The sequence below is a fragment of the Aethalodelphis obliquidens genome, unplaced genomic scaffold, assembly GCF_003676395.1.
Source record: "Aethalodelphis obliquidens isolate GAN/ISIS:26980383/991018 unplaced genomic scaffold, ASM367639v1 scaffold29, whole genome shotgun sequence".
Lineage (NCBI taxonomy): Eukaryota > Metazoa > Chordata > Mammalia > Artiodactyla > Delphinidae > Aethalodelphis > Aethalodelphis obliquidens.
Genome location: NW_020837973.1, coordinates 11559239 through 11575375, shown reverse-complemented (window position 1 = coordinate 11575375; position 16137 = coordinate 11559239). Strand labels below are relative to the sequence as shown.

General features: G+C 37.1%; 1 protein-coding gene across 1 annotated transcript in view; it reads left to right on the top strand.

The window, feature by feature from the left end:
- DNAH5 (dynein axonemal heavy chain 5) overlaps nucleotides 1-16137 on the top strand; it is a 202004-nt gene that overhangs the window by 34400 nt on the left and 151467 nt on the right. The window contains exons 17-23 of the mRNA XM_027125332.1: nucleotides 211-376; nucleotides 1103-1342; nucleotides 2737-2927; nucleotides 3042-3129; nucleotides 9508-9641; nucleotides 13922-14123; nucleotides 14695-14930. Coding sequence (XP_026981133.1) covers nucleotides 211-376; nucleotides 1103-1342; nucleotides 2737-2927; nucleotides 3042-3129; nucleotides 9508-9641; nucleotides 13922-14123; nucleotides 14695-14930 — 1257 coding nt within the window. The remainder of the gene's footprint in view (nucleotides 1-210; nucleotides 377-1102; nucleotides 1343-2736; nucleotides 2928-3041; nucleotides 3130-9507; nucleotides 9642-13921; nucleotides 14124-14694; nucleotides 14931-16137) is intronic.

The following is a 16137-nucleotide window of genomic DNA, read 5'->3' as shown; positions in this document are numbered from 1 at the left end:
AAGTAAGCATAATTTTGGTCCATCTACGATCCAGTTGGTTCTCTTGTCTTTAACACGTTCCTTTACAGGATGCCTGGCCTGGGGTAGTGTGAGAGGCATGGCCAAGCATCGTTGGGGACCAAGATCTCATCTGGAGGCTGAACCTATGTGCCCACAAGAGCTAGTTAAACAAATATGACACGGTGCTAATTTTTATTTTTTTTTTGATAGGACCTTTGTGTAAATGGTGCTCAGATACTACACTTTAAAAGCTCATTAGTGGAGGAAGCAGTCAATGAGCTAATAAATATATTGCTGGATGTGGAAGTTTCGTCTAAGGAAGACAGAGAGAAAGCATCCAATATGAATAGTACTGATTCAAAAAATGAAATTTCGGGTAAGACGGGGTAATGGAAGGGTCTTGTTTTTCTAGGACATTACTGAAAACTAAAATTTAATTTTCTACATGGCAATGAATTTCACACTCTAAAAAGACCCTCCCAATTTTATAAGGACATTTATAAATCTGAAATTATGATTCAGAGCACATTTTAATGATGCCATGTCATTCATTCCCATTACTTTTTGTTCAACTCTACAAGCATGTGCTTTGCATTGGCCCTTGTTAGCTCTCTTTGCATTGAGGTCTAAAGGTATGTTTTTTCACTATCAGTAGAGTAGGATGGTTTATGGATTGGAATCCCCACTGAGGTACGTCTACACCAGAGCAAAGGGCGTGCAGGACAGAGGAGGACACTGAGAGGCTGAGGACGGTCGCTGTTCCCCAAGGGTTTATGGTTATTGGTGGAAGAGAGAACCCAGAGAACGAGCACCCAGGCGCCCAGGCCCTGCCGTTCTTTTGTGGCCATAGCTTCTGCCTCTCCTCCTGTTTCCGCACATCGAGGAGGAGAGGCCTCCTCAGACTGCCTGGTGCCCCGAGTTCGTCTCCCTATCCTTTGATGGCCTCATTTCATAAGAAGTGTGACCTTTGAGTGTTATTCAACTTGCATGTAATTTATCTTAATTTTCTTCTCTTTAACTGCAGTAGATGGTTTTCTGTCTGTCTGTCTCTTTCTCTCTTTCCCCGTTCCCATCTCTTTCAATTTCTCTCATTGTGTAACAGCAAAAAGAGAAGAAGGACATTGCGACACCTTGACATCTTCTCTTAATGCTGGGGTGGGCCTCCTGCCTTTGACGACAGTCGCGAGAAAGAAGAAAGAGACCGAGGTGTTACAGGAAGGAGCCCGCGAGTTGCTCTCTCACTTCAATCACCAGAACCTGGGTGCTCTGCTGAAAGTTACAAGGAACACGCTAGAGGCCGTTCGCAAGCGCATTCATTCCTCCCACATGACCAGCTTCCGGGGTAATGATCCCACACCATTTGCCTCCTGGCTGGCCAAGTCTGGTTGCTGGTTGTGTGTGTGTGTGTTCCTGTTAAATTTAAATAATAAAAACCCCCACCATTTCTTGAGTGCCTCCTTGTAAGTTTAAATATTATGAACTTGGATTATCCCAACAATTCTATGAAGTAGACACTATCATTCCACTCATTTAAGACTGAGTCCAGGGAGGTTAAGTAATTTGCTTAACGTTGCTTAGCTCTTGTTAATAACATCATAATCAGCATCACGTTTAATCTTTTTTGTAATAAGGTGAAAATGTGTGAAATGAATTATTTTAATTAGTGAAAGAAAAAATACATACTTTAAAAAGAAGATATCCAGAAAGATAATTTCATTGTTAAATTATTAGATTATTAGCCAATCTTATAAAGAGAGAAAGATCTTATTAATGCCATGATCTCCAAAGCAGAAATTGTTTTTACTATTTTCGTGTCACTTTAGTACTTTCCAACTGATTTCTTCATTCTCAGTACAGCCATCTCTCCTCGGCACCATTCAGAAATAGGTGTTGCATTTCCCAGAGGGGCCACAAAAATCCATCAAATTTAGAGACATTCTGAAATTAAATTTTAAATTAAAAAGATATAAAAAATAAAGTAACAGTAATTAATTAAAATTGAAAAAACAATAGGATAACAAACTATTTTAATTTATTTTGCATATTGGCATTTAAGGGAAAGCATCTCTAATATTTAATTAAAAGTGGATGAATAAAAGTGGAAACATTAAAATAATTTTTTGATTGGTGGCATGGCTTATTATGTTTTATTTTACTTCAGAATGGAGGATAGTACTTTCCTTTGACATGGGGATAATATTAGAACTTATCAACTGTTGATATGCTGAATATTGTCACGTCTTCCTCAACTTTATATATTACAGGTATTTCCAACTGTATATATAGAGTTAACACGCACACACATATACATATTTAGACACCTATACCTATATCCGACTTTAAAAGCCCCTTGGGTATGGTGTAAATGGTAAATTACACTTTATTTCTTCTCTACTGTTTAACCGCGCCCTTTTAGGCCAGAGTTTACGTAATTAAATCTGACTCCAGGCAGTGGGTTTCCTTTATGGAGAGTGTACCCATAGATTGTAATCAGCAGAAAATGGCTTGGGTTCCATCGAGCTGCTCTGTTACATTGAGCAAAACTAGATCCTCCATTAGTTTTTATTCATTCATTCAACAAATACATACAGTATTGTCCAATGATATACCTATTATGTATTGTTCTAGGTGCTTTAATTTTTCTGGTTAAAAATGAAATAAATTAAAAATTTATTAACTAAGTTAATACATTTTAAATCAAAAAGATTAAATCCTCCCTGTTTTGTGTTAACTCAGACACTAACAGTACCTCTAAAATGAAGCAGAACGTTCTGCCCATTTTCCGGGCAAGCATCACTCTGGCCATTCCCAACATCACCATGGCCCCAGCCCTAGAAGACATACAGCAGACGCTGAACAAAGCCGTGGAGTGCATCGTCACTGTCACCAAGGGGGTTAGACAGTGGAACAGTGAGCTATGGTCCAAGGTGGGTGTGGGATGAGGAAATCATTTCATATGATTGAAATGAATCATATGATTGGTGGCATGGTTTATTATGTTTCAAGGTCATATGACTGAAATATGTCCTTTTCCGCTGTAGAAAAAGATGCACGAAAGAAAAATGGCTGCTTTGCAGAGTAATGAAGACAGCGATTCTGATGTTGAAATGGGAGAAAATGAACCTCAGGGTAAATGTTCTTTTAGTTCTTTCTAAGTAGTCATTCTAAATCAAAATATATTGAGCTAAAAGGTATTTTCCCTCCATGCAATTCTCAAATCAGATTAGATCGGAATATTAATCTATGAGCCAATTTCTAGTTTATAAAATATGAAGATCCATGTATTTTAATATCACCATCATGAATAGTGTATTTTTTTTTTTTTTTTTTTTGCGGCACACGGGCCTCTCACTGCCGTGGCCTCTCCCACCGTGGAGCACAGGCTCCGGATGCACAGGCCCAGCGGCCACGGCTCACGGGCCCAGCCACTTCGCGGCATGTGGGATCCTCCCGGACCGGGGCACGAACCCACGTCCCCTACATCGGCAGGCAGACTCTCAACCACTGCGCCACGGGGGAAGCCCCATGAATAGTGTATTTTAAATGGGTATCTCACAAGACATACTAGGGGACAAGTAGGATTTTAGTTTCACAGTTTAAAGAGAAACTTGTCATCATCACAATGAACATTTCCTGACATTTAAGAGCTATTTTGTATTTTGAGCCATTATATGTCCTGTTTTGCTAACATGCTGTGATTTTTGCTGTAGATCTTATGGTTTTCATTTATATTCTGTAGTATTAGGTAGCGTATGACATCCAAGTTGCTAATGATATATGATAAATGTAGTTTAGTCCTACAAACTTCTTTTAAAGCAACCTTGCAAACAGGGCGTGTGTAATTTTCAATTAGTGCTCATATCCCCTGAGAACTAACCACAAGGAAGAAACTAAAACAAGTTCCTCTTTAAAATAGTCTGTTACTGAGGAGGCTAAAGACAGCTCAAAACAACTTTGTCCACAACTTACAATATTATTTATTTAAGCTAAAAATCTATATTACTGTGTTAATTTCAATTTTGATATTGTTTGGAAACATTGCTTAACTTCCTAGAATAGCTTAAAATTCAGAATTTTCTAAACTCGAAATATGTTCAATCATGAATTATATCTTAAATTGAGAGGAAAAATGTTTAATGGAAAATTAGACATATATTCTTGTCATGATAAAAGAGTTAACAGAAGAAATAAGCCGCACCTTTTAAAAATAACAGCTTTGAGATATAATTTACATAACATAAAATTCACCCTTTTAAAGTGTACAGTTCAGTGGTTTTTAGTATATTCAGAGTTGTACAGCCATCACCACTATCTAATTTTATTTTATTTTATTTTATTTTATTTTATTTTTATTTATTTATTTATTTTTTTTACCACTATCTAATTTTAGAACATTTTCATCCCCTCCAAAAGAAAGCCTGTACCTGTTAGCAGTCATTTCTCGTTCCCTTCCCCCAGCCCCTGGCAACCATTAATCTACTTTCTGTCCTTATGGATTTGCCTATTCTGAACGTTTCATATAAATGGAATCATGCTACATGTGGTCTTTTGTAACTAACTTTCAAGTTCTAACTATGTTGTAGCATATATCATTTCTTCATCTCTTTTTATGTATCATTTCTTTTTATTGCTGGATAAATAGTCCATTGTATGGATACACTACGTTTTCTCCATTCATCAGCTGATGAGCATTTGGGTTGTTTGCACTTTTGGACTGTTAAGAATAGATAATGCTGTGAACATTTGTGTAAAGTTTCTGCGTGGACATATTTTTTCATTTCTCTTGGGTATGATAGTCATGCCCCGAATCATATGGTAACTTATGCTTAACATTTTGAGGAAATGCCAAACTGTTGTCCAAAGCAATTAGACCATTTTACCTTCCTACCAGCAGTGTATGAAGGTCTCTCTCTCTCTCTTTTTTGTTTTCCTTGTATCCTCACCAACAGTTGTTGTTGTCTGCCTTTTGATTATAGCCATTCTAGTGTGTGTGAAGTGGTATCTCCCTGCAGTTTTGATTTGCATTTCCATAAAGACCAATGATATTGAACATCTTTTCATGTCTGTATGTGTAGCTTTTATTTTTTTTTTCCGTTTATATATCTTATTTGGAGAAATGTCTATTCTTTGCCCAAGTTTTTAATAATTGGACTATTTGTCTTTTTATTGTTGTTTATTTATTCTGAATACAAATCCCTTACCAGATATGTAAATATGTAATTTGAAATATTTTCTTACATTCTGTGGGTTGCTTTTTCACTTTCTTTTTTTTTTTTTTTTTCTCCATTTTTTTTGCGGTACGCGGGCCTCTCACTGTTGTGGCCTCTCCCGTTGCGGAGCACAGGCTCCGGACGCACAGGCTCAGTGGCCATGGCTCGTGGGCCCAGCCGCTTTGTGGCATGTGGGATTTTCCTGGACCGGGGCACGAACCCGTGTCCCCTGCATCAGCAGGCGGACTCTCAACCACTGCGCCACCAGCGAAGCCCTGTTTTTTCACTTTCTTAATGGTATCTTTTGAAGTATAAAAGTTTTAATTTTGATTCAGTCCAGCTTAGCTACTTTTTCTTTTGGTGCTTTTGATTGTGTATTTAAGGAACTGTTGCTTAACTTAAGGTCATGAATGTTTACTCCTATGTTTTCTTTAAACATTTTATATTTTTATCTCTTATATTTAGGTCTATGGTGCATTTTGAGTGAAGTAGGGGTCCAAATTCATTCTTTTGCCTGTGGGTATTCAGTTGTCCTAGCACCATTTGTTGCAAAGACTATTTTTTCCCAATTGAATTTTCTTGAGACCCCTGTTGAAAATCAGTTAACTGCAAGTGCAAATGTAAGCATTTATTTCTGTACTCTGGATTTTATTCCATTGATCTTATGTCTATACTTATTCCAGAACCCCACTGTCTTGATTACTATAGCTTTGAAGTAAATTTTGAAGTCAGGAGTGTGAGTCTTCCAACATTTTTCTTCTTTTTCAAGATTGTTTTTGAATATTCTGGATCTCTTTTATTTCTGTATGAATTTTGAAATCATCAGCCTGTTAATTTCTACAAAAAAGATTTGTGATTTTTGGGATGTGCTGAATCTGTAAGTCAATCTGGAGACTATTGAAATGAAATTTAAAAAAACTGAAATAATACAAAGTATCTTCTCCAACCACAGTGAAATGAAATTAAAAATCAGTGATAGGAGATTTGGGAAATTCACTAATACATGAAAATTAAACAATATACTCCTAAATAACCAATGAGTCAAAGAAGAAATCACAAAGGGAATTAGGAAATAGTTTTAGGATAAATGCAAAGGAAAACACAAAATGCCAAAACTTATGAACTGCAGTTAAAACACTGCTTAGAGGGAAATTTATAGTCTTAAACACTGATACTAAAAAAGAAGAAATATCTCAAATCAATAACCTAGCTTTCTAGGTTTTAAGAAACTTAACTTCAAGGTCACTGATTCTTTCTTCTACAAGCTAAAATCTGTTGAGCCTTGCAAGTGAATATTCATTTCATTTATTGTTTTTTTCAACTTTAGAACTTGTATTTGATTCTCTTCTACATTTCTATATCATTATTGATATTCTCTATTTTTTGAGACATACTTCTCGTACTTTAATTCTTCAGATAGGGTTTTCTGTAGTTCCTTGAACATATTTTAATAGCTGATTTTAAATTTTTCTCTAAGTTTAATTAGGTCCCATTTGTTTATTTTTGCTTTTGTTTCCTTTGCATTGGGAGACAAATAAAAAAATGTTGCTATGATCTATGTTAGAGTGTTCTGCTTATGTTTTCTTCTAGTTTTATGGTTTCCAGTCTTACGTGTAGGTCTTTAATCCATTTTGAGTTTATTTTTGTACATGGTGTGAGAAAGCTTTTGCACAGCAAAGGAAACCATCAACAAAATGAAAAGATAATCTACTGAATGGGAGGAAATATTTGCAAATGATATGACCAATAAGGGGTTAATATCAAAACTATATAAACAGCTCATACAACTCAATATCAAAAAACAAACAACCTGTTTGAAAAATGGACAGAAGACCTGAACAGACATTTCCCCAAAGAAGACATACAGATGGCCAGCAGGCACATGAAAAGATGCTCAACATCACTACTCATCAGAGAAATGCAAATTAAAACCACAATCAGATATCACCTCACACCCATCAAAATGACCATCATTAAAAAGAACATAAATAACAAATGTTGGCACAGATGTGGAGAAAAGGGAACCCACTTACACTGTTGGTGGGAATGTAAATTGGTACAGCCACTGTGGAGAACAGTATGGAGGTTCCTCAGAAAAACTAAAAATAGAACTACCATATGATTCAGCATTTCCACTCCTGAGTATATATCTGGAAAAATGAAAACAGTAATTCGAAAAATATACACACCCCAGTGTTTATAGCAGCATGATTTACAGTAGCTAGGAAGCAATCCAAGTGCCCATCAACAGACAATTGGATTAAGAAGCTGTGATACATATATACAATGAGCTATTACTCAGCCATAAAAAAGAATGAAATTTTGCCATTTGCAACAAGATGGATAGACCTGGACGGTATTATGTTAGTGAATTAAGTCATACAGAGAAAGACAAATGCTCTATGTTATCACTTATATGTGGAATCTAAAAAATAAAACAGAGGAAAGGATATAGCAAAACAGAAACAGATTTACAGATATAGAGAACAAACTTTGAGGTGACCAGTGGGGAGAGGGAAGGGGGGAAGGGAAAAGATAGGGGTATGGGATTAAGAGATACAAACTACTATGTATAAAATAAGTAAATAAATAAGCTACAAGGAAATATACAGCACAGGGAGTATAGCCAGTATTTTATAATAACTTTAAATGGAGTACAATCTATAAAAAATTTGAGTCACTATGTTGTACACCTGAATCTAACAGAACCTTGTCAATCAACTGTATGTCAATAAAAATTTCTTTTTGCCTAGTAATTCCAAAAGTGGGCTTTCTCATGTATATTTCTATTGGCTGTTTTTGTTCCTATGGGTGGGCATGACTTTCCTGTATCTTTGCATGTCTCACAATTTTAATTTTTGTTTAAAACTTGATATGTTAAAGAGTATAATGTAGCAAATCTGATTCTTTCTCCCAGGGTCTGTTGTTATTGTTGTTACTACTGTTTTATATTGACTTTCCTGGACCAATTCTGTAAAACTTGTCTTCCCTGTGGACTGCACCGCTATAGTCTGTGCTTGGTTAGTTTAGCAGTTAACTATGATTGCACAGAGATTTCCTTTAATGCTTTGAACAAGTAAGACTTCCATGCTTTGCCTAGGGAGTTTGTGTGTGCACTGGAGCATGCTGAAAGCTCAGAAAGTTTTCAACACTGCTCTAGCCTTTATTTACTATTTGTGCAAGACCTCAATTCATGAGCCAGCATGAAAGATTGGGACATTTTTAGGTCTTTCCTGGGCATGTGCACAGCTCTGTACATACACATGACCTTCTAGAACCCCAGGAATATGTCAGGGCCCTATAAGGCCTTCTGTGGACATCTCGTTCCCCAGATCTTTAACTTTTTTGGCCACCCTTTCCATTGCCCCAACAGATATCATTGCCTCAGACAGCTGTGAAGTTAAATGTCACTGATTTTTTTTTTTTTTAATTGAAGTATAGTTGACTTACTTCATAAGTAAGTGACTTATGTACTTCAACATAGTGATTGGTATTTTTAGACATTATGAAACGATCACCACTATGAATCTAGTTACCATCTATCACCATATAAAGTTATTACAGTATTATTGACTATATTCCCTGTATTGTACACTACATCCTGTGACTTATTTATTTTATAACTGGACTTCTTAATCCCCTTTATTGATTTTGCCCATCCTCCTTTCCCCTCCCTCTGGCAAGGACTAGTTTGTTCTCTGTATCTATGAGTCTGCTTCTGTTTTGTTCTCATTGTTTTTTGACAAACACCTTGGGGATAGGGATTTTCTGTCAGTGGGTTCTGAGTCAGGTCAAATAAAGATAACCTCTTTGAATGGGGCTTGCCCAGGGAGCTTCCAGACAAGTCAAGTAGGGACAATTCTGTGGGACTTCTTGAGGAGCCTTAAGCCCAGGCTGGTCCCTCTGGTGAATGTGGCCTGCTGCTGGCTGTGGTTTTCACAGCCACGGTCATTGCGAAGCTCCTGTTTCTCGAGGCTGCCGCATAGCCAGCAAGGGGCAGTGTACGTAGAACCGATTAACAAAACAGTGACAAAACTCACTGTTGTTACTCAAATTTCAAAATATTTCTCTAATAAACAATTCCTTGAATTGTTGCAAGCTTTGGTTAATGTCCAGAGTCCTGAAAAAATTATTATTGACAAATTTGCCCAGTGTTTTCAATTGCTTTTATAAAGAAGATTTTTTCAGAGGTCCTTACTTTACCATTACAGAAATTCACTCATCTTTTTAAAGCATGTTCTATATACTGTTGATATAAATGTTTCTCTCTCTCTCTCTCTTTTTTTTTTGCTTTTAGATACCTTTGAGATAGCATCTGTGAACTTACCCATTCCTGTGCAAAACAGGAATTATTATAAGAATGTTTCTGACAACAAAGAGATTCTAAAATTAGTCTCTGTGCTTAGCACAATCATCAGCTCCACCAAAAAGGTATGCCAAGAGGATCTGCAGCCAGGGTCTTTTGCTTTACAGCAAGATTGAAGTTGAACATTTAAGCTTGTCCTTCATGTAGCCTGGGTCTCACACACTGTACCTTCAGTGAGCAGCTTATGGAATCTCGTACGTGCCCAGCAAATGTTTGTTTAACTCAAGATTTTTCATTCTAGGTTGCACGGTGAAAGACAATTATTATTTCTGTGTTTTATATTGTCTTCTGTTTAATGCCTTTAAACTCTTTATGTATTTATGTAGTACAGATAAGTCTGTTAAAAAATTCAAGATGTCTCAAACCCCAGGTCAGACTGTTGCTGCAGTTCACCTTCAAAGAGTCAGTGATGCTGGAACTGACTTGAATCATTTGAAATAGAATAAGTTTACATTCAGTTTTTGTGTTTCTGTAGTTGGGCAAATCTTACAAAATAGATGAAAATTTATATATATTGTATATACATGTATGTATATCATGGAAATAAGATAATACTGGGAATTTCGAAAATATTTTCAGCACGTACTGGTACTGGACATGGATGTAAATTCAGGTTAATTTTTTCTTCCAAACTGCTCTTCTCTCACCTTTCCCTTTTCTGTTCAGGCAAATCTGTCTTTGTGGTTAAAAAGACTCAAAATCCTGGTGTCAATTTCTACTTAAAAGAAAATATTCACATTGGCACTAAGACCTGCTGACTCTTTAAAAATGTTTCTCATTGTTGAGGGAACAGTTGTCACTCAGTAAATATATCTTTTCTATTACTCAGTTTTGATAGAATGAGTTTCACTTGTTTGAAAGTGTTTTGAAAAGCTGCCTTTGCTGTAACCATGTGAGGAAATATTAAGTTTAATTTTAATGTATTCCTGAGGGAACTGGAAGCTTTTGCATTTATACATTTTCAATTTTCCTTCTTAATATCTTGAAGGTCTTGTACTTAATTTTGCCCTAGGGACTGCGTTCACATAATTCAATTTAACAAATATTTGTCTAGTGCTTAGTTTATCAAGCTCTGTACTAAACGATAAAGGTAAGTAGAGTATTCTATGATGATAATAAACATTCAAGTGTGCTTTCAAATGTCTCAGTAATCATGGAAAATACAATAAAATAGATCAATAAGCAGCCACTGTTATGAAAATCTAAGGGTAAGACAGAGTAGTTGAAATTAATGTACTGCAGGCAACAAGGTACTTATGTCTGTGTCATTGTTGTTGCATTTGCCTTTATACTATGTGAAGGAAATGTACAGATCTTAGTACAGTCTTCCTTAAGATAATAGAAAGGGTTGACACTTAGAATAACTTGAAGGACTTTATCCAGATGGATAGGATGGCCAGATTGTTTCTGGAAGACTATATGCACACTTGGTCATAGTGCTAGACGTGGCTCTCCACAGCCACAGACCCTTCTGAATTTTCTGTGGCTGACCCTTCCTCGACCACAGAAAATCCTCTGACCCCAGCCCCTTTCCTCTTACAATAACTGGTTGGATCAGAATACAAACCTGACCTACATTCAGCACATCCATAGTTTGGCCATCGACTTATAACACTGCCTGGCTTGAAAAGATGAGCTGGACCAAACAATCAAAATAACCATGGCAATTAAAATAACTTAAGTAGATCAGCCCTACATATGTAGTTCAAGTAATTTTTCCTTTAGGCTTTAGGTTACCTCTGCTTTCAAAAGTTCCAGTTTAATAAAGATTGACTCAGATAAAATAAATGAGAGTCTAAAACTTATTTAGTTAGGGTATGTTCTTTTTTTTTTAAATAAATCTATCTATCTACTTATTTATTTATTTATTCAGGCTGCGTTGTGTCTTTGTTGCTGTGCATGGGCTTTCTCTATAGTTGTGGTGAGCGGGGGCTACTCTTTGTTGCGGTGCACGGGCTTCTCATTGCCGTGGCTTCTCTTGTTGCGGAGCATGGGCTCTAGGCTTGTGGGCTTCAGTAGCTGTGGCACACAGGCTCAGTACTTGTGGCTTGTGGGCTCTAGAGCACAGGCTCAGTAGTTGTGGCACCCAGGCTCAGTAGTTGTGGCTTGCAGGCTTCAGTAGTTGTGGCTTGCAGGCTTCAGTAGTTGTGGCTCGCGGGCTCTAGAGCTCAGGCTCAGTAGTTGTGGCACAAGGGCCTAGTTGATCGTGGAATGTGGGTCTTCCCAGACCAGGGCTCAAACCCATGTCCCCTGCATTGGCAGGTGGATTCTTAACCACTGTGCCACCAGGCAAGTCCCAGGTACGTTCTTAATATTATAAACTCTTGGGTGTTGAAAGAGCTCAGGATTCTGGAATTTTACCCATATTCAGGGATCTTTGATAATCTGTAATTCATTCTCCAAACCATCATACATTTGTGAATATGTCTAGATGCTGTTGCAGTGCATTCTGGGTGTGCATGTCAACATCTCAGCCCGTGCCAGGGCATCAGGGGTAGCTGGGACAAGCGGGGGCAGGCTTAGCTTTCTGCATTTTAGTGGGTGTGAAGTGTCAACACTCATTAATCCTGAGGTTTCAAGAGGCATCTTTAGCTGCACATGGGGAACTAGAGTAAAGCTACTGCTTGGCTTGGTTCAGGTTGGTGAAATTTACTTAAAATAATCAGACCATTTAGAATGCCGTTGGTAATGCTCTATTCTTTCAAATAATGCCACTTTTCGCTCTATCTCAGTTGAAATTTTTTTTTTCTCATGCAGATGTAACTCTGAAATTATAATGTAAGCCAATAGAAAAAGTTGACTACCAAGAGGTATAAACATTAGAAATGAGGAGACAAATTTTAATTATTTGGAGATGATATGATTATCTATCAAGTAAATCCAAAAGCGCTAATCTAAAAAATACATATGGCCCAAGAAGAGTTAAATTAGTAGTCAGTTGAAAGGTAACTATAGGCATTTCTGCTGTAATGCAATAAACATGTTCCTGAAAAGCCAGTTTTGCAAAGTTGCACATCTAATAGGGCTTATGAGAAAAAAGAGGTTGAGATAGACACACACAACCTAGGAACTTCTGTAACCAGAGTAATACCAAAAACAATAACAATCATAGTAAAATATTAACCTGTTTAACAACGCTGTAGTCAGTATAGAACTTTACATACTATCGAAAGGTGAAAGAAACTTGGTAGAAGTTGTAACAAGGTGTAAGAAACAGTTGAAAATACTGAGTTATGGAGACAAATATAAAATATACAAAGATCAGGTCTAACTGTGCAAAGAACATTCTCAAAACAAAGTGGAGAACAAATTAACCCAAAAGAAAGAAGAGACAAAAAGCATTGTGCCCCTCTTTGGTTTGCTGCTTTAGTGGGTACAAAATGAAGTGTTAGGAAAAACAGCATTTGGTAATGTGACCTTCCTGTTATATTGACATCATTTCTTATTTGCCAGTTGTGAGAGAGCCAATTCATCTTACAGAAGCACACTTTGTAACAAAGCAGACCATTTGTTAAAAAAACAGTTTTTAAAAAAACTTATATGCCATCCATACAGTTATAAGGAAAGTGGAAAAAAGATCCTTTTTACAATAACAACATCATTGAAAAATACCTAGGAGCGTACATAATGAGAAGTTTGTAGGGTCTTTTTGAAGAGTTCTCTAAAACTTAACAAGGAATTAAAGAAAAAGAGGTGAGAAGATTTAGAAACACATGGGAAGATTTAATGTTGTATGGATGTCAGTCCTTATCTAATATATTTATACATTTTGTGTGATTCCATGCAATCTTTCAATGGGGCTTGATGCTGGATATATTCTATTTGTCCCTCTAGATCTAATCTCCATGCTCTGACCTTAGGGAACAAGTCAATGGGTTTCCATTGAGACTTCCAGTAGATTTCACCAATGAGAGTCTTGGAGGAGTTTGTGCAATGGGAAAAAGTGACCTCAGCGTATTTTTTTTCCCCATAGCATCACCCTCTCTGTGGCATGATTTGAGCTGTGTTTTTTGACCTAAGGTCCAGCTTCAATCAGTAGGGCCTGGTTCACAAGAGATTTTATGGACACTGTCTCTCTCTCTCTCTCTTTTTTTTTTCCTGAGAAACTGTTCCCGTCTCTTTTTGGCTAGGATGGTACCAGTTACATTGTTACTAGTCCCAGGTTACTATTTACACTATTGTATCCAGTTCCAGTCCTGTGGCATTTTCAACTAGTCACACGGTTCACTAATTAAACATTTTAATAAATCCATGGGAACCACCAGCAACTGGCAAATGTTTATTTATATCATGATACCGTTTCTGATTCTTCCTTCTCTACACAAATACGTTATTTGTATTCTAGGAAGTTATTGCATCCACCGACTGCTTCAAACGCTACAATCACATTTGGCAAAAGGAGAAAGAAGAAACCATTGTGACATTTATTATGAAAAACCCCTCGCTTTCTGAATTTGAATCCCAGATTCTCTATTTCCAAAAACTAGAGCAAGAAATTAACACTGAGCCTGAGTATATCTGTGCGGGTACCATTGCTCTGTACACAGGTTGGTTCATTTTCTTTCAGACAGTCATAAAAATTCAACGTATTACTCTGTCTCTTTACCTAGATTAGTATTCCAGAGAGTTCTAGCTATCTTAAAGATTGACTTTCCTTTTATTGGCCTCAAGCTTTAAGACCAACTTATAGACTTGTTTTTAATTCCCTTCTGCGTAATTATTTATTCTGGACTATTTTGAACACTCTGCTGCTAAACCTTGAAAATAAATGCTAATTCAGATAAGGGATGAGTCTGTCATATTTGGAATTAAAATGTACCCTTTCTTTAATAAATAACAATAACAAAGATTTGAGGCTTATCTCCGACAGTTTCGATAGGTACTGTTTTGTTTTTTTTTTTCCCCATTTTAGAATGTGTTTTGAATTGTTACAAATAGGCTTTATGACATGAATGGATATATAATGATTGGGAAAAACTAATTATTTTCCAGTTTGATTTTTCATGTGTTAGAGGGCTATCAGCTGCAAAGTATTTACTGTTGGTAAACCGTTACACTGGGTCTCCTTATACTGGTTCTAGTTTTTCAAACTGAACGGTGGACATGTGGGTTTTACAGCTGACTTGAAGTTCACCTTGACCGCTGAGACGAGGGCCTGGATGGTTGTCACTGGCCGTCACTGTAACAAAAAATACAGAAGTGAGATGGAAAACATTTTTACACTTGTTGAAGAATTCAGTAAGAAACTGAATCGCCCAATTAAAGACCTAGATGATGTTCGAATTGCTATTCTGGCACTGAAGGAAATTAGGGAGCAGCAAATCTCCATTGACTTTCAAGTGGGACCTATTGAGGTAAACTGATAATCACTTGTTCTATAGAAATACCTCCATATGTTGGGCTCTATTAGATGAACTATTGACCAGATCTGGACTGGAATTACAAATGGACGCTAAACCCAAGAACAACGATTTCAGTAATGATACCTAACCTATAGGGTGCCTCGTATGGGCAGTTCTAGTACTTTACACAGCATTTAAGGTGTTGAAGAGCAGAGCCTGAGATGAGGATTTCTGTATAAGTGATTTATTGATGAGTGCTCATGGGAGAAGTAGAGTGAACGAAACAGAAAAGGATGAGGTTGGGGGTGGGAGGAAGCTAAGCCAGGGTGTGATCTTAGCTGTAGACTAACTTCGGCCTGATCCCCCAGGGAGTGTTCTGGAACATGAATTGTACCACACAGTTGGCCCCATTTTGAGGCAAGGGGGACTGTCTTTATTCCCCCAAATCAGTTGGTCATTGACCACTATTTCCTCATGAGGAGGCTCCTATCAGCTGAGGACCATTTTCAAGGGAAGAAGGCAGCTTGATTCCTATAGTCAACACACCCAACAATCTGGGTTGCAAATACCAGCTGGTAAACAGGACCTGGATGGGGCACTGACAGTGTCCATTCATGGGTTTACTCTGTATTAACTTGTTTAATCCTTCCTACAACACTCCACTTACAAACAAGGAAACTGAGGGTCAAAGAAATCATGCAGTTTGATTAATGTTGCACATTACTTTTGTTTTTATTATCATACTCTCTTTTCTAGATGCAAACGCTTTATCAGCAATGGGTTACTATATTCTTTTAAACGAGACTAGTATAACTGTAGCATTAGAACAATTCCAGTTATAAAAACATTATCTTTTCATCACACCATAACTTAAGTGTCTGGACTTAAACTCTGATGGTCAGGATCATACTCTTGTCTCATATTTTCTGCACGTCTCTTTGAATTTTGAAAAATTTCAAATTACCATGAAAATGGCAGAGATGACTGAAGGTTTGCACCTCTAATGTGTTGGGTCAGGGAAATCACGTGGTCCATTGTGTTCTTCTTTGGAATTGAAACATCAAGGCAAAGAGCCCCTACTTGGACCAGGGTAGTTTGGAGAAGGGGTTTGAAGAGGAGGTCCAGCAATTGCCAAGCCTTTCCCCCTGATGTGAGCGTTAAGACAAACTGTTGTCAAGTATTCAAGCTCAACATGCAATCTTCAGTACTGATAGAACTT